General features: G+C 40.9%; 1 protein-coding gene across 8 annotated transcripts; it reads left to right on the top strand.

Moving 5' to 3' along the window:
• The first annotated feature begins 37 nt into the window (after nucleotides 1-37).
• LOC140633523 (protocadherin beta-15-like) lies at nucleotides 38-26,647 on the top strand. Of its 8 annotated transcripts, XM_072826191.1 has the most exons (5): nucleotides 38-2,403; nucleotides 23,242-23,306; nucleotides 23,460-23,549; nucleotides 24,270-24,415; nucleotides 26,397-26,647. In XM_072826191.1, the coding sequence occupies exons 1-4, from the start codon at nucleotides 157-159 to the stop codon at nucleotides 24,349-24,351; spliced, it is 2,484 nt and encodes an 827-aa protein (XP_072682292.1). In that variant the 5' UTR covers nucleotides 38-156; the 3' UTR covers nucleotides 24,352-24,415; nucleotides 26,397-26,647. The 8 variants fall into 8 exon arrangements, with proteins under 8 accessions (XP_072682292.1, XP_072682293.1, XP_072682298.1 ...); XM_072826192.1 differs by lacking the exon at nucleotides 26,397-26,647 and having other exon boundaries at nucleotides 23,460-24,381; XM_072826197.1 differs by lacking the exons at nucleotides 23,242-23,306; nucleotides 23,460-23,549; nucleotides 24,270-24,415; nucleotides 26,397-26,647 and adding exons at nucleotides 10,221-10,254; nucleotides 15,859-16,976 and having other exon boundaries at nucleotides 39-2,403.
• Nucleotides 26,648-26,784: the final 137 nt, after the last annotated feature.

Here is a 26,784-nt window from a genome sequence, read left to right on the forward strand (position 1 = left end):
AACAGACCTGCGGATGGTTAGCGTTCGGGCAGTCACACGCACTTCTAAGAGAAGATAATTCTTTACGGAGTTGCCTTGCGGCAGGGATTGATTCCCAGAGCGGACTGCCTAAAGACCAAACGGGCACTTGGATTCTAAAGATTTTTTCGCGTAGAAATGGAGGCTGAAGAGGAGCGCTTTCCTAGACTAAGGCAAGTTCTTCTCTTTGTTTTGCTGGCTCATAGTTGCGCAGAGCAGGAAGATTATCGTATTGCAGAAGAAACAGAGAGTGGTTCTTTTGTGGCCAATCTAGCAAAAGACATAGGGCTAGGGGTAAAAGAGCTCTCTTGGCGGAGGGCTCGGATCATTTTTAACGATGACAAAAAACATTTTCAGCTGAACCTTCAGACTGGAGATTTGCAAATAAATGAGAAACTGGATCGGGAGGAACTGTGTGGCTCCACTGAGCCCTGTGTACTGCAATTCCAAGTGTTACTGGAAGAACCTTTGGAGGTATATAGGTATAAGCTTTTGCTCAGTGACATAAATGACAATTCCCCTGTGTTCCCAGAATCAGAAATGATTTTGAAAATCATGGAAAATACTCTTCCAGGGACTGTGTTTCCCCTGAAAAACGCACAAGATTTGGATGTAGGCATCAATAACATTCAAAACTACACCATTTATCCCAACTCCCACTTCCACGTTCTTACGCGCAATAGCGGTGAAGGCAGAAAATATCCGGAACTGGTTTTGGACAAAGCCCTAGATCGAGAGGAGCAGACTGAACTTAGGTTAACTCTCCTGGCAGTAGATGGTGGAGTTCCTCCCAAAACTGGGACTGCCTTGGTCCTCATTGATGTCCTGGACATCAATGACAATGCCCCTGAGTTTGTGCAGCCACTCTATCGTGCCCAGATCCCGGAAAACAGTCCCCTGGGATCTCTTATTGTAACTGTTTCAGCTAGAGATTTAGACACAGGAACAAATGGCAAAGTATTTTATTCATTTTTTTATGGCGATGAAGAGATTAGTAGGACATTTGCACTTAATGAACTCACAGGAGAAATTAAAATAATTAGGGAACTAGATTTTGAAAAAATTATGTCATATGAGCTGGATATTAAGGCCTCTGATGGAGCAGGTCTTTCTGGCAAATGCACTGTCATAATAGAGGTGGTGGATATAAATGACAACACCCCAGAACTGACTATGGCTTCACTTACAAGCTCGATCCCAGAAAATTCCCCTGAGACCACCATAGCTCTTTTCAGTATTCAAGACCGAGACTCCGGGGAAAATGGGAGGATGGTTTGCTCCATCCAGGAAGATGTTCCGTTCACTCTAAAACCTTCCCTTGAGAATTTCTACAAGCTAGTAACAGAAGGAGCGCTGGACAGAGAGAGCCAGGCGGAGTACAACATCACCATCACCGTCAGTGACCTGGGGACCCCCAGGCTGAAAACCCAGCACAACATCACCGTGACGGTCTCCGACGTCAACGACAACGCCCCCGCCTTCAGCCAGACCACCTACACCCTGCGCGTCCGCGAGAACAACAGCCCCGCCCTGCACATCGGCACCGTGAGCGCCACCGACAGAGACGCGGGCGCCAACGCCCAGGTCACCTACTCGCTGCTGCCGCCCCGGGACCCGCACCTGCCGCTCGCCTCGCTGGTGTCCATCAACGCGGACAACGGGCAGCTGTTCGCGCTCAGGTCCCTGGACTACGAGGCGCTGCAGGCCTTCGAGGTCCGCGTGGGCGCGGCCGACCGCGGCTCGCCCGCGCTGAGCAGCCAGGCGCTGGTGCGCGTGCTGGTGCTGGACGACAACGACAACGCGCCCTTCGTGCTGTACCCGCTGCAGAACGGCTCTGCGCCCTGCACCGAGCTGGTGCCGCGGGCGGCCGAGGCGGGCTACCTGGTGACCAAGGTGGTGGCGGTGGACGGCGACTCGGGCCAGAACGCCTGGCTGTCGTTCCAGCTGCTCAAGGCCACGGAGCCCGGGCTGTTCGGCGTGTGGGCGCACAACGGCGAGGTGCGCACGGCCCGGCTGCTGAGCGAGCGCGACGCCGTCAGGCACAGGCTGCTGGTGCTGGTCAAGGACAATGGCGAGCCGCCGCTGTCGGCCAGCGTCACGCTGCACGTGCTGCTGGTGGACGGCTTCTCGCAGCCCTACCTGCCGCTGCCGGACGTGGCGGCGGCCGAGGCCCGGGCCGACCCGCTCACCGTCTACCTGGTCATCGCCTTGGCGTCCGTGTCGTCGCTCTTCCTGTGCTCGGCGCTGGCGTTCGTGGCGGTGCGGCTGTGCAGGAGGAGCGGGGCGGCGTCGGGGGGTGGCTGCGCGGTGCCCGAGGGCCACTTTCCGGGCCACCTGGTGGACGTCAGCGGCGCGGGGACCCTGTCCCAGAGCTACCAGTACGAGGTGTATCAGAGAAGAATCTGGGACCAGGGAATTTAAGTTCTTGACGTCTGTTGTCTTCATCTAACAGAGGTCTGTGAATGACGTGGAGGAAAACCTAAATTTTGTAAATAGTTTCTGATTCAATTAGGAATTTGGATGAAGGTTAGTTCCTTCTAATTTTGATAGGTCCCCCTTACTGGTTTTGGTCCATATAGAATTTACTCTTTACTCTTTTTATCATTTGTATTTTGATGGAGACAAAGAATTTTCAACTTTATTGCATTACTGAAAAGTGAACATGTGTTGTATTTGTCAACTTTTCATTATCAAGCACTGTTGATTTGAAGATGACACCAGCACCACCCTTTATTTGATTATTATATGGAAACTCTAAGTCTTTGATGTTGTGGTTCGGCATCATAATATTAATATTAATATTAGCATCATAATATTAATAAAATGAATATTAGTATATAGCTTCTGTTTCATCTGATATTAAGCCTGTCTTAAATTAAGTGGAGAAATGTCTGCAAAAATTGCATTTTTCACACTAGTAGTAAGTAGAAAGGCTATAATTTCTTCCATATGTAAAGGCTTTTCCTCTAGAAAGGCTATAATTTCTTCCATATGTAAGGGCTTTTCCTCTATATCTGACTTCAGTATATCAATCTATGACTATTATCAAAAAATTATTACATTATTTCAAGATTTTTAAATGATAGATCCCTATAATGTCTTGTCTAGCATACCCATAATTTTCAGGAATCTTCTCTCTTCAGTAGATATGTACTGTTGCTTCCATGTTCATTTTATTTGATTCATTTTCCTCTGTTTTCAGACAGTCATCAAAGGTGGTATTGCTAATCCATGCTGAGCAAATCTCTTGTTTAAAAAAAATGGCTTTACTCAGTGTCCATCGAAAGATGAATGGATAAAGAAGCTGTGGTCTATGTATACAATGGAATATTACTCAGCCATTAGAAATGACAAATACCCACCATTTGCTTCAACGTGGATGGAACTGGAGGGTATTATGCTGAGTGAAGTAAGTCAGTTGGAGAAGGACAAACATTATATGTTCTCATTCATTTGGGGAATATAAAAGTGAAAGGGAATATAAGGGAAGGGAGAAGAAATGTGTGGGAAATATCAGAAAGGGAGACAGAACATGAAGACTCCTAACTCTGGGAAACAAACTAGGGGTGATGGAAAGGGAGGAGGGCGTGGGGTGGGGGGAATGGGTGACGGGCACTGAGGGGGGCACTTGCGGGATGAGCACTGGGTGTTATTCTGTATGTTGGCAAATTGAACACCAATAAAAAATAAATTTATTATTAAAAATGGCTTTAGAAATCAGATCTAAAATAGTTTGTTAGGAACTTAACAAGAAAATGATATCATGTTGGCTAAATACAATGAAAGAAAAAAGAGAAATCAGTCCACATAGAGTCCAAGAAGAAAGGAGATGCCTAAAAAGTAACATTATAGATTTTCCCAAGTCAGCTTTCTTCCTTGGATTTTTGGAAACAAATGTGTGCGCTTTTAAGAAATTTCCCTTTAATTATGTTAGCTAAATAGAATTTTCCCTTATCAAATGCATGTTTAGTCTTGCATGGATTGAATTTTACTCATTGGATATCTTTAAAAAAGATTTTATTTATTTATTCATGAGAGAGAAAGAGAGAGAGAGAGAGAGAGGCACAGGCAGAGGGAGAAGCAGGCTCCACGCAAAGATCCCTAAGTGGGAGTTGATCCTGGGACTCCAGGATCATATCCCAAGCCAAAGGCAGACACACACTCAACTGCTGAGCCATCCAGGCATCCCACGAATTTTTTAAATTGGGGTTTTAATGTTAGTATAATTATTTGGGATCAAAAGTTTGTGGAATATCAGTAGTCTGTAAGGGACAAGCACAAGCTTTTATTAAAATATGTGATTTTGAGAAGAATTGATGGTGATTTTAAAATTTTACAGCTTCTTTAGTGTCTTATGGAAATTCTTTGAAAATTCTACTATGTAAGAAAATTTTGAATATTATTAGTGTCATAATAGCATTAGTGTGAAATAACATTGACAATATAAAATGTGTTCTAAAAGAGATGTACCCGGGGATCCCTGGGTGGCTCAGCGGTTTGGCGCCTGCCTTTGGCCCAGGGTGCGATCCTGGAGTCCCGGGATTGAGACCCGCATCGGACTCCAGGCATGGAGCCTGCTTCTCCCTCTGCCTGTGTCTCTGCCTCTCTCTCTCTCTCTCTCTCTCAGCATGTCTATCAAAAATAAATAAATCTTTTTAAAAAATAAAAGAAATGTACCTTTTTTTTTAATAATAAATTTATTTTTTATTGGTGTTCAATTTGCCAACATACAGAATAACACCCAGTGCTCATCCCGTCAAGTGCCCACCTCAGTGCCCGCCACCCAGTCACCCCCACCCCACCCCCGCCCACCTCCCCTTCCACCACCCCTAGTTCATTTCCCAGAGTTAAGAGATGTACCTTATTTGTAGGATCTTTATAGCCTGGTCGCTATGTTCTGGGTTTTGTTTTTTAGAATCTATTCCATTGCATAGGGGATGCCAGAGTATTTTGCCATTTAATGAAAAATATTTAGATCATTCTGAAGTATTGCAAATTACTTTTCTAAAGAATGCAGAAAATGGCTATTTGGGAACATGGTGTCTTGTTTATCCAGCTCATATAATGAACTAGGATCTTCTTAGGAAAAGAATCCATCTATCAGAATTTTAAAATTAACTGTGCTTTATTGATTGAGCTATTAAACAAATAGTTGTTGAGCATCTACTGTATGTTCCAGATGTTGGACATGTGGACATTAATAGAACAAAGATCTCAAGCCCAAGAATGACACAGAAAAGAAGAAATTAGGGCAGCCCCGGTGGCCCAGTGGTTTAGTGCTGCCTTCAGCCCAGGGTGTGATCCTGGAGACTCAGGATCGAGTCCCATGTTGGGCTCCCTGCATGGAGCCTGCTTCTCCCTCTACCCGCGTCTCTGCCTCTCTCTCTGTGTGTCTGTCATCAACAATAAATAAAATATTTTAAAAAAGAAAAAATTAAGTATGTACATGTATGCCATATCAGATAAATGCTAAGGAGGAAAAGTAGGGTTAGAGATATAGAAAGTGCCTTCATATGCATTTTACCATTGTTTGGAAGTTTTACAAAATCATAATTCCCTGACCTTATGTGGAAGTGATATCATAAACTAGGATTTAACTGGTAGCTTTTTCTTCGTTGTGATTCAACCAACGGGAACCATCATTCTGTCACATACACTGCCTAGAATTTGAAAGAAAATCTAGAGGAATTCACTTTCTTGCTGAGAGAATTTTAAGAAATCACTTAAGTATATACTGTTGTTTTTACAACATGATTTATTACTATTGTCTTCTTACACTTCTCAACTTTTGGAGCACTTCACCCAGACTACAGTTTGTATAAAGTAGGGATTATATTTGGGTTGTTTAGTGATCTATTTCAGAACTTAATATGTAAATAACAATAACACTTCTTTGAGTGAAAGAATGAATAATTATAATTACATGGTTTTCTGATAATATTACCTCCTTCAAACCATTTCCAAACTCCCAATTGCTGGCTGGATCAGAGAAAAGACAATTGTAGCGATTCTTTTGGAAGACAACGCATGGTGGCGCTGCAGGCTAAGGCTTAAAAAAAAAAAAAAAGGCAGCCCGGGAACTGCTGTGAACTCTACTTCCCATCTATAGCCGAAGACAAAAGCTTGTACGCAGAGTTCAGGACCAGTACGTCACGATACTCATCAGCATTTCCGGATAGTTACCAACCGAGATCCTTCACTGTTCCCAAGGTAGAGGTGAGCCCTGTTTTTGGAAAGGCGTTTGTGGATGTAAAGATGGAGGCCGGAGGGGAGTGCTTTCCTGAACAAAGGCAAGTCCTGATTCTCTTTCTCCTGTTGGGAGAGGCTCTGGCAGGCTGGGAATCCCGTCGCTATTCCGTGATGGAGGAAACAGAGAGTGGCTCATTTGTGGCCAACCTGGCCAAGGACCTGGGACTGGGAGTAGGGGAGCTGGCAGCGCGGGGAGCCCGGGTGGTCTCTGAGGATAACGAACCCGGCTTGCAGCTTGATCTGCAGACCGGGGAGTTGGTATTAAGTGAGAAACTGGATCGGGAGGAGATGTGCGGCTCTACAGATCCATGTGTAATGCATTTCCAAGTGTTACTGAAAAACCCATTGGGAGTATTTCGGGCTGAGCTACTGGTGAGAGATATAAATGATCATTCTCCCGAATTTCCTGAAAGAGAAATGACTCTGAAAATCCTGGAGACAAGCCCTCCTGGGACTGTGTTTGCTTTGAAAAAAGCCCAGGACTTGGACGTGGGCAACAACAACATCCAAAATTACAGCATCAGTCCCAACTCTCATTTCCGTGTTTCTACCCGCACCAGAGGGGATGGTAGGAAATACCCAGAACTGGTACTAGTCAAAGAGCTGGATCGGGAGGAGCAGGCTGAGCTCAGAGTAACTCTCACAGCGCTGGATGGCGGCTCTCCACCCCGGTCTGGTGCTGCTCAGGTTCGCATCTTGGTCTTGGACGTCAATGACAATGCCCCTGAGTTTGTACAGAAACTCTACCAGGTTCAAGTTCCAGAGAACAGCCCTGTGGGCATGCTAGTTGTCAAGGTCTCTGCTAGAGATTTAGACACTGGGACAAATGGGGAGATATCCTACTCCTATTTTTATAGTTCTCAGGAGATAAGTACAACTTTTGAGCTAAACAACTTTTCAGGAGAAGTTCGACTGATTAAAAAACTAGATTTTGAGACAATATCTTCATATGAGCTGGAAATAGAAGCATCTGATGGTGGAGGGCTTTCTGGAAGATGCTCTGTCTCCATTGAGGTGGTGGATGTTAACGATAACTTCCCAGAACTAACTATTTCATCACTCACCAGCCCCATTCCTGAAAATTCTCCAGAAACAGAGGTAGCCCTGTTTAGAGTTCGAGATCGAGACTCTGGGGACAACGGAAAGATGACTTGCTGCATCCAGGATGATCTCCCTTTCCTCCTGAAACCATCAGAAGAGAATTTCTATACCTTAGTAACAAATGGGGCGCTGGACAGAGAGAGCCAGGCGGAGTACAACATCACCATCACCGTCAGTGACCTGGGGACCCCCAGGCTGAAAACCCAGCACAACATCACCGTGACGGTCTCCGACGTCAACGACAACGCCCCCGCCTTCAGCCAGACCACCTACACCCTGCGCGTCCGCGAGAACAACAGCCCCGCCCTGCACATCGGCACCGTGAGCGCCACCGACAGAGACGCGGGCGCCAACGCCCAGGTCACCTACTCGCTGCTGCCGCCCCGGGACCCGCACCTGCCGCTCGCCTCGCTGGTGTCCATCAACGCGGACAACGGGCAGCTGTTCGCGCTCAGGTCCCTGGACTACGAGGCGCTGCAGGCCTTCGAGGTCCGCGTGGGCGCGGCCGACCGCGGCTCGCCCGCGCTGAGCAGCCAGGCGCTGGTGCGCGTGCTGGTGCTGGACGACAACGACAACGCGCCCTTCGTGCTGTACCCGCTGCAGAACGGCTCTGCGCCCTGCACCGAGCTGGTGCCGCGGGCGGCCGAGGCGGGCTACCTGGTGACCAAGGTGGTGGCGGTGGACGGCGACTCGGGCCAGAACGCCTGGCTGTCGTTCCAGCTGCTCAAGGCCACGGAGCCCGGGCTGTTCGGCGTGTGGGCGCACAACGGCGAGGTGCGCACGGCCCGGCTGCTGAGCGAGCGCGACGCCGTCAGGCACAGGCTGCTGGTGCTGGTCAAGGACAATGGCGAGCCGCCGCTGTCGGCCAGCGTCACGCTGCACGTGCTGCTGGTGGACGGCTTCTCGCAGCCCTACCTGCCGCTGCCGGACGTGGCGGCGGCCGAGGCCCGGGCCGACCCGCTCACCGTCTACCTGGTCATCGCCTTGGCGTCCGTGTCGTCGCTCTTCCTGTGCTCGGCGCTGGCGTTCGTGGCGGTGCGGCTGTGCAGGAGGAGCGGGGCGGCGTCGGGGGGTGGCTGCGCGGTGCCCGAGGGCCACTTTCCGGGCCACCTGGTGGACGTCAGCGGCGCGGGGACCCTGTCCCAGAGCTACCGGTACGAGGTGTGTCTGGCGGGAGGGACTGGGACCAGCGAGTTCAAATTCTTGAAGCCGATTTTCCCCAATATTGTAAGCCATGATCTTGGGAGGAAGTCAGAGGGAAATCCAACCTTCCAATCCAACTTTCCGGAATAGTTTAGGTATTTGAAACTTATTCTTTTCCTTTTCCATTAGTTTTGTCTCCTTGGCCTTTCTGTTGCCTTTTAAAATACAGTAGTAAAAAAAAAAAATCCAGTAGTAATTTTTTTTCTTTTTTTTCCAGTAGTAATTTTAATTGTACTTTCCCCCTGTTTATACGTAGTAAATTTACTCTTAACGGTAACACTACTTAAGAATGTCTGATTTCTGGAGTTGGTTCAATTGGTTAAGCCTCTGACTCTTGATCTCATCTGAGGTCTTGGTCTCAAGGTCATGAGTTCAAAGCCCATTTTGGGCTCCATGATGGAGTTTACTTAAAAAAGAGAATGATTCCTTTCTACACAATTAATTTTTAAAAAAATATTTTGTTTATTTATTCATGAGAGACACACAGAGAGAGAGAGAGAGAGAGAGAGAGAGAGACACAGGCAGAGGCAGAAGCAGGCTCCATGCAGGGAGCCTGATGTGGGACTCAATCCAGGGTCTCCAGGATCACACCCTGGGCTGAAGGTGGCGCTAAACCACTGAGCCACCGGGGCTGCACTACACACTTCATTTTTAAATTACTGGAAGTCTTTTAGGTTTTGTTATTAACCCACCTATGACTTTTGCATAACCCCTTTTGTGTTTCGAGTGGAATCAATTTGTATTTACCCATGTCCACTTTTTCCAAGCTCTTTTTGGATTTTTGTTTTATAAATAGGCAGCAACTGTACATTTTTATGCTATTTATTTCAAAAAGTCACTTGTAAGCATTAGATTTTTGCTCTGAAATACATATGTCACATCATGAAAATATATCTATCATGCATTCTTTCATTAATGTTGAAAAACATAGGGGTTCTCACTTACATGTAACTTAAATTCTGATCCTGATAAGAGTGCTAGACAGATTTACTCATACCCAGATTACATTTAAGGTGTTCCTCTATACTTTAACAGCTTTAGTGCCAGGAAAAGCATTGCTTGCAATTATGTACTGTGATTGCAGAGTAATTCTTAAGTGACTTCCAAGTTCTAGGCCTAGAGTATCTTTTGATGGCACAACATGCCAATATCTAGTTGCCTTTGGATGATGACATTGTACTTGTTGTTAGGGGATTTTAAAGAAAATACATTGCATAATTAATATTAGTTAATCAAAGAAAACTTACTTAAAAATATATTGGTGAGGGTGTTGAATGATTTGAAGAAATAATCAGCTCTGTTTTCAGGACTCCTCTATCTCCAGGAGCCTCTTAATTTTGCAGATGCTATAAAATGGTGTGGTAGGCAGAATTATGGCCCCCTAAAGATATCCGGATCCTAGTTCCTGGAACCTGTTAAATATTAAGCTATATTGTAAAGAGGAATTAAGGTTCAGATGGAATTAAGGTTGCTAATTAGTCAACCTGAAAATAAGGAGAATATCCCAGATGTTCTGTGTTGGCCTGATTCATCAGGTGGAAGTCTTCAGGGCAGATATGAATTTTCCCTAAGATGAATTTTCCCTGTGGGCAGAGGCTTCAGCTTATGCCCCAGAGTTTCAGCCAGTCCTTTAATTGCCTGTCTTACAGATACTGGACTTGCCTAGCCAGCTCCCACAATTGGGTAAGTTATTTCCTTGCAACAAATCTCTCAATTCTGCTGGTTCTGTTTCTCTGTTTGAACCCTGAACAATAAAGGTTTTGGTACCTGGAACAAATAATTAAAATCATAGAAGTTGTTTGGAACTAGAAGGTAGGCAGAGGGTGGAAGAATTTTGAAAAGCATGATGGAAAAATCCTAGATTTTTTTGGACAGAATGATGCTAGAAATATGGATGTTAACAACTCTGCTGTCAAAGTCTCAGAATGAAGTAAGGAGCATCGTGGAGAATATATATGTTGCTATATGGGATACCTAAATCGTGGTGTCTGGGTGGCTCAGTAGTGTCCAACTCTTTTTTTTTTTTTTTTTGTCCAACTCTTGATTTTGGCTCAGGTTGTGATCTCAGGGTCCTGAGATCAAGCCCCACATCTGGCTCCATGCTAAGCTAGGAACCTGCTTAAGACTCTCTCCCTACCCCCCACCCCCTCCCCTCACTCTCCAGCACTGGTGTTCCATCTCTCTCTCTCTCTCTCTCCTCTCTCTCTCTCTCTCAAGAAAAAAAAAGAATACCCAAATAATTATGAAGAGATGGTAGAAATATGGATGTTAAAGTCACTAATGGTAAGAGATCAGAAAGAAATGAGGTGCAGTCCAGTTTCTTCCTGCTGCTTATAATAAAATGTGAGAGGAATAAGATAGATGGTGGGAAGAACTGTTAAGCTTTTAAAAGGAACTAGAACTGGGTAATGTGCTAAATTTTTAGCCTTTTCAGGCTTTTCTCACGAGGCTCAAATTAGGAAAGTATGCTCTAGAGCAAGAGCCAAGGGGTCACAGGACAATCTTTTGCTAGCACCTTGAAAGGATTAAAAGGTAAGAGTATTTAGTTATATAGCAGGTTCTTTAAAGAGATTAGGCATGCAATTCATGGAAATCCCAGCCATCCCAGCAGAAGTCAGAAATAGAGATGAAATTATACTGGCAAGAACTGTGAAGTAGCCTATTATCTGGGAGAAAGAATCCCTGTGACAGACACAAGGGACTCAAACAGTTCTTGAGAATGTTTTGCCATTAGAAATATTAGCAGCTTGAATGATATAAGAGAAACCTATTGTACTGCACAATTCTATGAGAAAGCAATAATTGAAAAAACTCCTTAGGCCAAAAAACATACTACCCTCTATGAGAAAGAAAGGATGGCTCAAAACAGACCCTGGATCTCAGAGGATGGAGGTCCAAACCAAGGCCTTAAAAGGAGATAGAGTTTTCCTGGATGGATTTCTGTGTTTTGGGGGGCATCTGACTATTTCTACTTTCTATTTTCTGTTTGAACAGGAATGGCTATTAATTACTGTCCTGTGCCTGTCCCATCATGATACAGTTTGGAGAACAGATAATTTGTTTAGTTTCACTGGTCTACAGATGGAGAGGAATTATGCTCAGGATGTATAGTATCTATGGTCCCACCCATACCTGATTTAGATGATGCAGATGGTGAAATTTTGAGTTTTGGAGTTGATGAAATTTAGATGAAATTATGGACTGAGTTGATACTGTAATGAGATGAGATCTTTGGGGATTTTGAATATATTTTTTATGTTGTTTGGATGTGAATCTTTGGGAGCCACAGGGTGGACTGTGGTAAAGAGAATAAGGGCCCCACGAAGTATCTGTGTCCTGAGATCTGGAACTCTATCATTTGTTATATATCAAAGAAGAATTCAAGTTGCTGATAGAAATAAAGTTGACAGCTAACCTTAAGATAGATTACCCTAGATTATCCAGGTGAGTCCAACATAATCATAAGAACCCTTAATAAGAGATGATAGTGGGAAGCAGAAGAGTCAGTATCATAGTGATGTTTTACAAAAGACTCCACCAGCCTTTACTGACTTTGAAGATGGAAGGGAGCCTCCAGTGTAGGAATGCAGGCAGGCGCTAGAAGCTAGAAAAGGCAAAAATATGTTCTCCTTTAGAGCCTCCAGAAAGGAACACAGCCCTACCTTAAATGTAGCCCAGTAAGACTCATTTTAGACTTCTGACCCCTAGAACCATAAAATAATAAATTTGTGTTTTTAAGCCACAAAGTTTGTGGCAATTTGTTATATCAATGATAAGAAACAAATACAAATAGCTACTAAAAAAGCCATTCTGAACCCATTCGTCTTTGCCTTCCCCTACTCTAGGCCGAAATATTCTTGCTTCCATAATCTCTTACACGTAGGAATGTCCTAGTACTCAGCTATTTATTGCTAGTGATTTAAAAGGACAATTGGGGCATTGTGCTTAATGGAAATTTTTTCTTTCCGTTTTTCTTTTTTTTTAATTGAAATATAATTGATACACAATGTTGCATTAGTTTTAGGTGTGCAACATAGTGTTTTAACAACTCTATACATTATGTTTTACTCATCACAAGTATAGCTACCATCTCTCACCTCACAGTGCTATTCCAAACCATTGACCATATTTCCTATGCTATACCTTTCATTCCCCCAAATCATACATTCCATAACTGGAAGCCCATATCTCCCACTCTTCTTCACCCATTCTTCCCATCCCTCCTACCCCTCCCCTCTGGCAAACACCAGTTTATTATCTGTATTTAAGGATCTGTTTTTGTTTCAGGGTTTTGTTTGTTTGTTTGTTTGTTTGTTCAGGGTTGTTGTTTTTTTTTAGATGCTACTTGTAAGTGAAATCATATGGTATTTGTCTGACTTATTTCACTTACCTTAATACCCTTAGGTCCATCCATGTTGTTGCAAATGGTGAGATCTCATTCTTTTTTATGGCTGAATAAAATTCCTATATATATATTACACACACACACACACACACACACACATCTTTATTCATTCAGCTATTGATGGACTTTTAGTTTGCTTCCATACCTTGGCTATTGTAAATAATGCTGCAATAAATATAGAGGTCATATATCTTTTCAGATTAGTATTTTTAGGAGGGTTTTTTTTGTAAATAACCAATGTGTAGTTATTAGATTATATAGTATTTCTTTTTTAAATATTTTATTTATATACTTGAGAGAAAGGAAGAGAGAGTGAGCATGTGCACAAGTAGGGAGGAGGCAGAGGGAGAGGGAGAAGCAGACTCTGTGCTGATCGTGGAGCCCCACACAGGGCTGGATCCCAGGACCCTGACATCATGACCTGAGCTGAAGTCAGATGCTTACCTGATAGAGCCACCCAGGCGCCTCTGTATGATATTTCTATTTTTAATTTTTTGAGGAAGCACCATACTGTTTTCCACGGTGGTTGCCCCAATTTACATTCCTACCAATAGTGCAGGAGAGTTCCTTTTTCTTCACATCCTTGCCAACATTTGCCATTTCTTGTCTTGTTGATACCAACCATTCTGAGAGGCATAAAATGTTATCTCGTTGTGGTTTTGGTTTGCATTTCCATGATGATTGGTAATGTCAAGCCTCTTTTCGTTTGTGTGTTGGACATCTGTATGTCTTCTTCGAAAAAATATCTTTGAAGTCCTCTGCCCATTTTTATTATTTTTATTTTTTTCTTTTTTTTTTCTCTGCCCATTTTTAAATTGAATTATTTGTTTTTTGGTGTTGTATGGTTTTTTTTTTTTTTTTTTTTTTGAGAGTGTGAGCAAGTTCAAGAACCTGATCCATGGGGCAATCTCACAACCTGAGATCAAGCCGAAACCAAGAGTCAGAAGCTTTGGTGGAAGGGGAGAAGGGCGGGGGGTGGGAGTGAATGGGTGACGGGCACTGGGGGTTATTCTGTATGTTAGTAAATTGAACACCAATAAAAAATAAATAAAAAAAAAAGAGTCAGAAGCTTAACTGACTGGGCCACCCAGGTGCCCTGAGTTGTGTAAGTTCTTTATGTATTTTGCATATTAACCCTTTAGTGGATATATCATTTACAAAAAATTTCTCCTATTTAGTAGGTGGCTTTTTTGTTTTGTTGATGGTTTCCTTCAGGGTGCAGAAGACTTTAATTTGAGTATAATTAAGGCAAATATTTTTCAAAGGGGTGGTGTGAGGTGACATGTTCCTCAGGTTTTTTTGCCCATTTTTCTTTTTCATAACTAGCATGGGTTTTGGGGAATAAGCCTCAAGTTGAAGCAGCCAACTTGTGATCATAAGATGAATACTCTGATCTACTGTGGCTAATTTTGTATCTTTATTCAGTCATTTTGCAATTTGGCTAATACAAGCATACACAAGTAACTGAACCTTCAAAGGAATATTCCTGGCTAGGAGTAACCCAAAAGTAACCTGCAGGAGTGGTGTCCTGACAAAATGACTATGATGTTTATGAAGTCATCTAGAACCATTTTCTGTCTCAGACAGGGAAGTAGCAGGGTCAAAATTCTGCATAGTAAAATAAACTGCCCAAATATGTGTCCTGAAAGTCTTAATAACCATATCATCAATCTACATGTCTTGGTAAAATATGCCTAGCAGAATGATTAGAAATTCCTAACACCTTCTCAATATGCACAGATGTGTGTTTTGTAACAGGTTCAGAGACCCTCATGTGTTAGTATCCATTATTGCTTTCCTGTATTACTTCACAAATATTTTATTGGTAAAGTGTACAATTTAAAGTCATCTCTAAAGGATGAATATTTATGTCTTCCTTGGATTGATTGGTCATGCCTTGAAAAGAGCATTACTTCCAATTTATCACCACAGCCATGAAAAAGCAATAACTGTCTTTCATGATACATGAACGGTAATGCCTCAAGCAATTTTAGAACTCCACAGCTGCACCCATAGTGTTTGTGTATCTGTGCATGTTTGTTTATGTGTGCATTTGAAGGTGTGTGGGAGGGAGTAGCTTTAGTAGATGGTGGAGATATGCTGCATGCACAGATATATACCAGAATAACATTGTTTTTCCACATCATAAAGATATTTTTCTTTAATGCATAAGCATATATAATAAACTTGGCATTAATAACATATTCTAGGAGAGATCATATTTGCAAACTAAAGGAATTTTTTTGTAAATTTAACTATGCCAGCATTATCAGATCTAGATGTTTGCTAGCCCTCTTGTCCATGAAGGAGCATCCCAGGAGAGGGAACTTTACTGTAGGTATGGCCATTTTTTTCCCCCAGTGAGATCAGGAAACAATAAAGTTGACATCAGGATGTGACAGGGTGAGGGATTAGGGTGAGGCCAAGTTTTGCAAGCATAGTGTTAGATCCCTTCTTTATTTAATATTTGGATATTTTGTTCACAATGGATTTTCTATTAAGTTTGATTTTTTAGAATATTTCATTAAATAGTATCTATCTTTAATACTAAGTTTTGAGAAGACCCATTAATTATGCTTCTGAGCTTATGGTTAACTTGCTTAACCATAGTCCTGGTCCTATTGGTTGTTTCCAACTTGCAAGTTCAGGTGGCCATTGCAGTACTAGTGATGTGATCACAGTTGGAATCTGAGCACTGAAATCTCAATCAAGTCCCTCTCCATTCTACATAAAGAACTTACACAACTTGGGGCACCTGGATTAGCAGAAGAATACAAAGATATCCAAGGATATCCAATAAACTGGAGTCTTGCAGACTGGAAACAGAATGGCATTTCTATGGCTATGATTAACCAGGCAAATTGTTTATGTTTTTCTTCCAGGTGGCATACAGCTGTGTGAAAAATATGGTATCTATTGGTAGATCAAATTTGCTAGTAATGTTGTTGAGAATTTTGTGTTTATATTCATGAAGGATATTGATCTATGTATTTTTTCATATTATGCTCTTAACAGGTTTAGTTTCAGGATTATACTGGTCTCATAAAATGATTTGGCAATTGTTTTCTCCTTTCCTTTATGAAAGAGTTTGTGTAAGATATTTATTATTTCTCCTTTATGTATTTGATAGAATTTACCACAGAAGACATCTGTGGCTAACATTTTCTTTGTGGAAAAATTTTGAATTGCAAAAAATTGTTTAAATAGATATGCTACAATGCCATTTTCCTGTTTGTTTTTGTGTCAGTTCATAACAGGTTTTTTAAAAAACAATTTGTCCATTTTATCTACAATGTTAAATTTATTGACATGAAGTTATTGATAATATTCCTTTATTATCTTTTCAATTTATTTAGGATCTGTAGTGATGCCCCTTTCATTCTGGATATTGGTAAAATACATTTTGTCTCCTTTTTGTCTATCAGTATTGCTTTATCAGTATCAATTTTATTAATCTTTATTAAAAAGTTTTTTTCTTTGTCATTTTCCTATTTTTGTTTTCTGTTTCATTGATTTCCACTCTTACATTTTTATTTATTTTTCTATACTATTTTGGATTTAGTTTTCTCTTCTTTTTCCAGTTTCTCTGAAGTTTTGTATCATTGTTGCTAAAACTTTTTTTATATAGATTAAAATATATAACATAAAGCTATACATTTCCTTCTCTATGTTATTCTGGTTGCATTTCATGAATTTTGATACATGGTGATCTTTTTGCCATTCAATTTAAATTTATCTATGATATCCCTTTTGATTTCTGATTTGACCTGTTGGCTAACTGGAAGCATGTTGCTTCATTCCCAAATATCCAGATGCAACATTTTTCATATTCAAAGTAACTCTTTTGGTCTGGGAACATATGCTGTATAGTTTCAACCCTTTGAGATTTATTGGGTTTTGTTGTGATCCCATATGAATTATCTTGATGAATTCCTCATGTGTACTTGAAATAAATATGTGTGTAGTATTCTATAAATAAATAAACCAAGTTGCTTGATAATGTTGCTCACATTTTCTTTATTCTTACCACTGCATCCTACTTGTTCTATCAATTACTGAGATAAAATGTTAAACTCTTAAATTATGATTGTGAATTTATCTATTTCTCCCTTCAAGTGTGGCACTTTTTAAAACTTCATGTATTTTGAAGCTCTGTTATTATATTTGCACATTGGTAGGGTTATTTTATCTTCTTGATGAATTGACACTAAGTATTATGAACCATCCCTTTTAGTCTCCAGTAATACTGTTAATCTGATAATAATAAAATCACCCCATATTTCTTATGCTTAGGATTCATATAATATCTTTTTTCCCCTTTTACTTTCTCATCTTGTCTGTATAAATACATCTTATGTAAACTAGAGAGTTGGATCTTGCTTTTTTATCCAGTATTGTCATTTCTGCCTCTTGAAGAGTTCATTCCATTTATATTTTATATAATTATTTATATGATTGTGTCCATTGCAAAATTTTTAAAGATTTTATTTTTTAAAAAAACTTTATTTATTTGAGAGAGAGTGAGAGCCAGAAAGATCACAGAGGGAAGGGAGAGGGAGAAGCAGACTTCATGCTGTGCACAGAGCCTGATGTGGAGCTCAGTCTCAGGGCCCTGAGATCATAACGTGAGTCAAAGCAGATGCTTAACTGACTGAGCCACCCAGGTGCCCTAAAAGGTTTTATTTTTCAGTAATCTCTATATCCAAGGTGAGACTCAAACAGCCCCTAGATCAAGAATCACATGTTCCACCAGCTGAGTCAGCCAGGTGCCTCTACTGCAATTTTTTGTATCATCTGTTTTCATTCCTTTGTCTCTTGTTTACTGGATTTGGTTTCTGTGTGTTTGTTTTTGCTTAATTTTGTACTTTCTTGTATTCCATTCAGTATACTAAATTGACTTTTTACCTTTAATATTTTGGGAGGTTATTTCATCTAAGAATGAGAATACACAGTCTTTATTAACAGAGTCTACCTTAAATTAGTATTATGTCACTTCACCCACAATGTGGAAAAATTTCCTCGTCTTTTTTTGTCATGACACAGAAGATCAGCATTAAGACATAGGAGAGATATTTAAGAATTCATATGGTTAAAAACCTCTACGAATAGCATCAAATTGGAAAATATTTGAAAAATACCTTAATATGTAATACGTAGAAGATATTTCATACTAGAGAGAAATATAATGAAGATAATCATTGTGAGAAAACCTTCAGCCAGATTTCAAATTTAAATGTGCATGGAAGAACTCATACTGAAGAGAAATGTTATGAATTTGGTGGATGTGAAAAAATATTATTCATTTGTTAAAATATACATAGGATCACACACTGACACAAACCCTATCAATCTAAGGACTATAGAGAGCGCTTCAGCTGTTCTTTGCATTGTAGGACTCATGTAAAAAATCACATTGGAAAATAATATACAAAATGTAGGAAAGCCATTATTCATTCTTCATCCATTGCTGTATATGTAAAACTCCTGAAGCTAAGCCTTATTTCATATAATGTGAAAAAAATCTTCCATTTTTTCATCTCTCAGAAAAATGTGGAAAATGCTACATACAATAAATGTAAAAATCGTGGAAAAATCTTCATTTGTCCTTCATCCTTTAGGCACATGTGAGAACTCATAGTGAAAATACCCCTTTGACTGTAGAAGGGTATGATAAAGTCTTTATTTCTTCTATGTCCCTTACTGTAGATGTAAGATTCACATTGAGGTGAAGCCTTACAAATATAAGGAATATGGGAAAACCTTTACTTATTTCTGAAACCTTACTCTACAAGTTGGAAAACATATCAAAAAGGAGTCCTATACATGTAAGAAATGTGGGAAAGGCTACAGTTTCTCCTTTCCTTTCCTTTTAATAACCACAAGCACTGGAGAGAGGCCTTATAATTGTAAAATAATGTGATAAATCCTTTCATTTTTCATATTTTACTATATGTGTGATATTGCACATTGGAAGAGAAATATTGTGAATATATGAAATGCAGTAACTTCTGCCTTCTTATTGCTTAGATAATGAGAATTCATACTGCCAAGAATTTGTATTAACATCTGGAGTGTAGGAAAGTTTTAACTTGTATCTAATTCCTTCAAAGGCTTGTGAAAATTCACATCGGAGAGAAAGCATATTAGTGTAAGAAATGTGGGAAAGTGCATTTCCTAACACTTCAGTGCTTATTTGAGAAGCTATACATTGAGGAGAAACCATAAAAATTTAAAGAATGTCGAAAAGCTTTCAAGTCTTTCTCATTTCTTAGTCAGCTAGTGAGAACTCATACTGGGATATAGGGCTGTAAAGAATGCATAAAATCCTTTAGTTTATCTTCATGCTTCAAAGACTAGTAAAAAGTCACCTTGGAGAAAAGCACAACAAACATAATCAATGTGGGAAAGGCTTCAGGTGCATCTAATGTTTTATTATATGTAAGGAAATTCATATTGGAGGAAAAATCTTTAAAATGTTATAAATATGGAATTGTTTTATTAGTGTCTCATCTTTGAAGTGACTCCTAGCTCATAATTTCTAACTTTGTGTTTTCTAACATAAATCTTTGTGATATAACTGCTGCTTCCAAATTCCTTGTAAGTGTATCATACAACTTCTGATAAGTTATTTTCCTTATAGTTCACTAATATATGGTATCTTTTCCATTGTGAAGTCTCCTTAGACTTAAGTTTTTTTATTTTTTAAATTTTTAAAAAATATTTATTTATTTATGTATTCATGAGAGACACACACACACACACACAGAGGCAGAGACACAGGCAGAGGGAGTAACAGGCTGCATGCAGGAAGCCTGATGCAGGACTCAATCCCGGACTCCAGGATCACACCCTGGACTGAAGGTGGCACTAAACCACTGAGCCACCTGGGCTGCCCCGACTTAAGTGTTTTTAGTATGTAAGTAAGTGTATTTGAAAATTTTTGTTATTCTTTCTAATTAATTTCTATTCCTATATGTAATGCATGTGGTCATTGTCATATTGATTTTGGTACTAGTTGAGATAAGTTATTGATTTTTACTATTGAGAGATCTGCAGAATTTTTGTAGCTAATGTAGCATACAACCATTTGTTTTGGTCAATAAATAGTCGATGTAAGTAAAAAATGTGAAAAGCTATCAAAAAGGATGGTTTCATTAGACTTGGTAATTTCACCTTTTGTGCTTTGCTCCTGCAAGTTGGACACAACACTTCGAGTTGAAGGGAGAGCCTTTGCAACCATGAGAATGAAAGCTGGGGGCAATGATGATTGTGCTGGATTGTGTTATATGAGACTTAGAACCACATTTTCCAGACTCTTCTTTGCTATATGGTTGTAAGCTAGAATTGGACAAGAGGAACCTGTATGAAATTTGGAATTCAAAGTGAATCCATTAATCTCAAAAGAATGTACAAGCAGCAGATTGACAGATACAGAACTGTTCAGAAGTTCCAAACGTCAAATTTGACTTCCTAACTATTGGCTTTGTTGAATATCAGCCCCGAGCCAATCACTAAGCACTTAATTTCAGTTCTCTCAAAGGTGGCAGCTTCCACAAGCATCTCCATGAGCTCGCCATTCATAGTTCTACTTTGGTGGCTAGATGTGCACAGCTGTTTGAATTTTCTACAGTCAAACTGGCATTTTCTTATTGGTGTATCAAGATGTCATGATTAGAGACTTTTTCCAATCCTCTGATTCTCTTTTCTCCACGTTGTGAAAAATGTAACTTCTGTAGAGAGCACATAGTTCAAAAACAATATAAACAAATGAGTAATTGTGGTCCCCTTGTAGGTTGTTAAATGGCTATAGTATCCCACTATTGCCTGTTTCTGGACTCTTCCAAAAGAGAAATAAACACCTTGCTAATCTGTGGGTCATGTTGTGAGAATTTTATGTTACTCAAAACTGAATAAAACCCCCGATGATAAACCTAGTATGTGTTAAGTCAAAATATCAGGGGCACCTGGGTGGCTGAGTTGGTTGAGCATCTGCCTTCAGTTCAGGTCATGATCTTGGGGTCTGGGACTGAGCCCTGTGTCAGGCTCCCTACTCAGTGAAGAGTCTGCTTCTCCCTCTCCCTTTGCTCCTTACCCCCCATGCTCACCCTCTCTCTCTCTCTGATAAAGTCTTTAAAAACCCCAAAACCCCCAATCAATATAATTCATCATATTAATAGCATAAAGGAGAACATTTATGTGATCATCTCAATAAATGCATAGAAAGTCTTTGAAAAATTCAGAATGCACTTTGTGAAAATTTTCGACACTCTAGAGAATAGGAACATCCTCATTGTGGTAAAGAATATCTATAAAAATCCTACTAACATAATACTTAGTGATGAAATATTGAATGCTTCCCCATAATACTAGAGACAAAGCCAGAAAGTTATCACTGTTCTGTTCAACATTATAAAGAAGGGTCTAGTCAATGTATGCAGGAAAAGTAAATAAAAGACACAGATACATAAAATATTTGTCTTTATTTACAGATGACATAATTGCATATGTTGAAAATCCTAAAGAACCTACAAGAAAACTACTGGGACTAATGAGTAGATTTAGCAAGGTTGAGGATCTAAGGTTGATTTATAAAAATCCATTGTATTTCCAGATAACTGCAACAAATGAAAAATAAAATTAAAAAACTATAATTTGCAATAGCATCAAAAAGTAAATAGGAATAAATTTAACCAAATATATGTAAGACTTCTACGTTGAAAATTATAAAACATTGCAAAGAGAAGTTGAGAAGATTTAAATAAGTGGAGAAATATGCCACATTCATAGATTGGAAGACCCCAAATTATTGAGATGTCTATTACGACCAAATTGATCTCTACAGAGATGCAATTCCAATCAAAATCCAACCAGATTTTTTTGTAGGAATTGGCAAGTGACAAGTAAACATACATATTTGCAAGATGTCTTGTATAGTTGCAGTAATCAGTATGGTGAAGTATTGGCCAAAGGATCAATAAACTAAAAATCAAACTGAGTGTAATGCTAACTATTTGAAGAGAAAATCATTTTTTTTTCAGTATCCATATATACCCATGGTATTTATGGACTTAATTTGTTTTAATCAAGTATACATCTTTGGTCCATTTTTACTAACTAAATTATCACAACTTGGCCGATAGGAAACTCCTTACACTGACCTCTTTGGAATTTTAACCCAACCCATTATATTGAAAGCATCCTTGCTTCTGGCCATGGCAAGAGATCACAAAATTATTCTTTTTTATTGCTGATCCAGACATGTTTTCAACTACCTTACAAAAAGCTCTGGTTTCTTTTCATCGAATAAAGGTGTTAAGGACAAAATTTTGGGATCCTGAAAAGTTGGAAGGCTGAATGTAAGGAGCTCTGGGTTAGAGGCACGTTGATAGATATATGAGAGTGACCATAACGTGTGGAAATCTATATGCACTAACTTAATGACCACCAAAGGGCATCTCACCAAGAAGAGTCACTAAACACTGAAATAGACAAAATTATATATCCATTTCACTTTATTGTTCAAAGATTTTGTTTATTTACTTGAAAGAGAGCAAGAGTGAGAGTGAGAGAGAGCACAGATGGAGATGGAGAAGCAGACTCCCAATAGAGCAAGGAGCCCTACTGTGGGCTTGCTCCCAGGACTCTGAGATTATGACCTGAGCTGAAGGTAGCCGCTTAATCAGCTGAGCCACCCAGGTGCCCCTCCACTTAACTTTAGACAGCCTCTTCATTAGCCAGAACACTACTAGCATGATGGACACATGAACAAAGAGGCCACAGTGGCAAAGATGAACGTGTCTATGCCTTACTTAACAAGGCTTATCTAGTTGCTTCTATAGCCAAATGTCTAACCTTCCAGCAATTCAGACCAACACTAACCTGTTTATATGGCAGAAATGGCTTCAGTTACCATTGCTCCCAACAACCCAGTTGGGGAATTTGTGCTTCCCATTTCTGAAATCTGGGCTTTGCAGAATTAAAAGCCTTTGTCTCTAAAGGGAAAAAATTCCACCAGGGAACATAGCAAGATCCCCAACATAATATAAGCTAAAGCAGTAGCCTCAATCTTTGGGTTCCATGTGACCAGGGTTCAAGACAAGAAGAGAAGTGACCAACTTGACTCTGATCAGACAGAGAAAATAGGGCTTCTATTACACATTGGGGGCAAGGAAATATACATTTGGCACCCAGTGGACCCACTTGAGTGCCTCATGGTACGTATTTGCCTAGTTACTTTGGTAATTGAATGTATGCAACAATTCCAGATTGAGAAGGACATGATGACCAGGGCTCAGATGACCAGGGATGAAGGTCTGGATTACACGACCAGGTAAGCTAGTGACACCAGCAGGCATGGTAATGGAGGGTTAGAAGAAACCTAAAATGGGCAGTACAGAGGGAGATAATGATGATTAGTTTTAACCCTGAAACCTGTTTCAGTAGTAGGGGCGGTAGGTCATTGCATTAAACTTTCTCTTCTAAGTTTCCACCCAGGAAGAGGCCCCTCAGAACCATCAAGGGGTTACCTCCCGAATAAACATGAAGAGGATCTTAGTGGCACAGCAGGTGGACTGTAAGTACATGGAGATACACCACCCAGCTTCCCCTCCAAAGAAGGACTTGTTTGGGGTGCCAGGAGCCATAGTGGCTATCCTTCAGCTGTCACACCCATCCTTCGGTAAGCCACATCCAATAACTGGTCAAGGTGGAAGTAGAAAGACCTGGCTAATGCAATCTAAAACGAACAACTCTGAAGGGACATTTTAACTTCAGAGCTCCCCACTTCTCTGTCTCCTGAATCTTGCCTCCATCACCTCAGTCCTACAGGTATTAATACCAAAGAACTCCTTAGGAAACACCCTACACTCTAAGTCTATCTCAAAGTCTGCTTTTTAGAGATCCCAACTTAGTAACACAGCTCCTGGTTTGCTTTTGGGCCATGGTAGAAACTGAACCCCTGCCTATGAAATACTAAGTAAACATGTGATCTGACTTATAACTAACTAGGATCTCATAACTTCCTAGATATTAGCTGATTCATCAAACCAAAAAATTGGTTTCATGTGTAGCAGTTCTCCATCTTCAAGTGGAAGTTATAATATAAGATCATACATGACAAGGCCTAGAGAATATAAATATGTTTCAGGAGTAGATGGTTTAGACTGGCAGTGTACCTACTGTTCTTGCATTACCACCTCTCTTTCAACATGTATCTTGGTCTCACTGGGAGTGCCCTGTGATCAGATTACTGAAGATGGAAAATTTGAGCCTAACTAGAAATGTTTCCACATAGAAATCTGGCACAAGTCAGAAGAAGACTCCTAGAGAATTGCATTCTACAGGAATGGCCAAGGAAGGAAGGGAACTCCTCCTGATGCGAGAGAACTTCAAATGGTACAACTGATTGTTCACTTTTCCTGGAAAGAAGGATGGCCAGAGGTATAGGTTTGCATTTATATTAGTTTTATTTTTTTAAGATTTTATTTATTTATTCATGGGAGACACAGAGAAAAAGAGAGGCAGAGACACTGGCAGAGGGACAAGCAGACTCCATGCAGGAAGCCCGACGTGGGACTCGATCCCGGGTTCCCAGGATCAGGCTCTGGGCTGAAGGCAGTGCCAAACCACTGAGCCACTCAGGCTGCCCTAGCTTTCTTTTTTAAAAAAGATTGTACTTATTTATTTGACAGAGTGGGGCAAGGAACACAAGCAAGGAGAGTGTCAGACAGAGGAAGAGGGATAAGCAGGCTCCCCCACCACCACCCTACCGGCCCCACCAGAAGAGAGCCTGATGTGGGTCTTAGGATCATGACCTGAGCCGAAGGCAGACACTTAATCGACTGAGCCATCCATGTGCCCCTATATTAGTTTTCTAGGGCTGCCATGTCAACATACCACAAACTGGGTGGCTTAATTAATGGAAATTATCATCTCAGAGTTTTGGAATCTTGAGGTTTGAAATCAAGTTGTTAGCAGGGTTGGTTCCTTGTTCAGGCTGTAGGGAAGGGTATGTTCCAGGTCTATTTCCTGGGCTTGTAGGTGGCATTCTTCTCCCTATGCCTCTTCACATAGCCTTCACTCCATGTGTGCCTGTGTTCAAATCCCCCCCCTTTTTTTAAAGATTTCATTTATTTATTCATGAGAGACACAGAGAGAGAGAAACACACGGAGGCAGAGACCCAGGCAGAGGGAGAAGCAGGCTCCATGCAGGGACCCCGATGTGGGACTCGATCCGGGGACCCCAGGGTCACGCCCTGGGCTGCAGGTGGTGCTAAACTGCTGAGCCACCTGGGTGCCCCCATATTTCCCCTTTTTATAAGGATATCAGCCATATTGGATTTGGGCCCATCCCAATGACCTCGGTTTTACTTGACTACTTTTGTGTTCTGAGATACTAGAGTTTAGCATGACAGTGTGTCTTTTTTAGGAAGGACACAGCTCAACTCATAACAGCATTCATTCATGAGCAGTAGCTAATGATTTGGCCTACATGTCATGGAATAGAAAGGAATAAAGTTAGAAAGTTGATAATAAGAAAGTCTGGGTATCATCTCTTGCTCTGAGCTTCTTTATTTTTTTAAGATTTTATTTATTTATTCATGAGAGACACACACACAGAGAGAGAGAGAGGGAGAGAGAAAAAGAGAGGCAGAGACACAGGCAGAGGGAGAAGCAGGCTCCACGCAGGGAGCCCGATGTGGGACTGGATCCCGGGACTGCAGGATCACGTCCTGCAGGCGCTAAACCGCTGAACCACCCAGGGATCCCCTCTGAGCTTCTTTCAAGGTGTTAATGTAACACTGCATTTCCCTCATTACATAACCCACTTATGCTTTCCTTTAGCCATATCTACAATTGTTTGTTCTCTCCTTTTATTTTTTAAAATATTTTATTTATTTATTCAAGAAAGACACACAGAGAGGCAGAGACATAGGCAAAGGGAGAAGCAGGCTCCATGCAGTGAGCCCAATGTGGGACTTGATCCTGGAATCCTGGGATCATGGATCATGCCTTGAGCCGAAGGCAGACACTAAACCGCTGAGCCACCCAGGCATCCCTCTTATCTCCATTTACTTTCAAATTTTTCCATAGTTGGAAGACACACTAAGTTTGGCCACTGTGCTGGTCTAGATCGCAGGCAGCAATGCTAGTAAGTGCTTCCCCCTTGGTCCACTCCTGTTCATGTGGAATAAGGTTACAGAATGAGGGGGCTATGTTTAGCATCAGGCAATATAGCTGCATTCACTGCTAACCCAAATTTTCCCAGATGACATGAAGGCACATCCTGACCAACAGGCCCTTAGGAATTCCGAAATAAATGTTAAAAACATAGTTACATTTTTTGCTTAGGAATCATCTGATTCCAATAGTTCATTTTTGCTTTTGTTTCTTTTGCCTTCGTGGATGTATCTTCATCAAGATAAGAAGCTTTTGCACAGCAAAGGATACAGTCAACAAAACTAAAAGACAACCTACAGAATGGGAGAAGATATTCGCAAATTACGTATCAGATAAAGGGCTAGTTTCCAAGATCCATAAAGAACTTATTAAACTCAACACCAAAGAAACAAACAATCCAATCATGAAATGGGCAAAAGACATGAAGAGAAATCTCACAGAGGAAGACATAGACATGACCAACACGCACATGAGGAAATGCTCTGCATCACTTGCCATCAGGGAAATACAAATCAAAACCACAATGAGATACCACCTCACACCAGTGAGAATGGGGGAAATTAACAAGGCAGGAAACCACAAATGTTGGAGAGGATGCGGAGAAAAGGGAACCCTCTTACACTGTTGGT

Source organism: Canis lupus, chromosome 5 (assembly GCF_048164855.1).
Source record: "Canis lupus baileyi chromosome 5, mCanLup2.hap1, whole genome shotgun sequence".
NCBI lineage: Eukaryota > Metazoa > Chordata > Mammalia > Carnivora > Canidae > Canis > Canis lupus.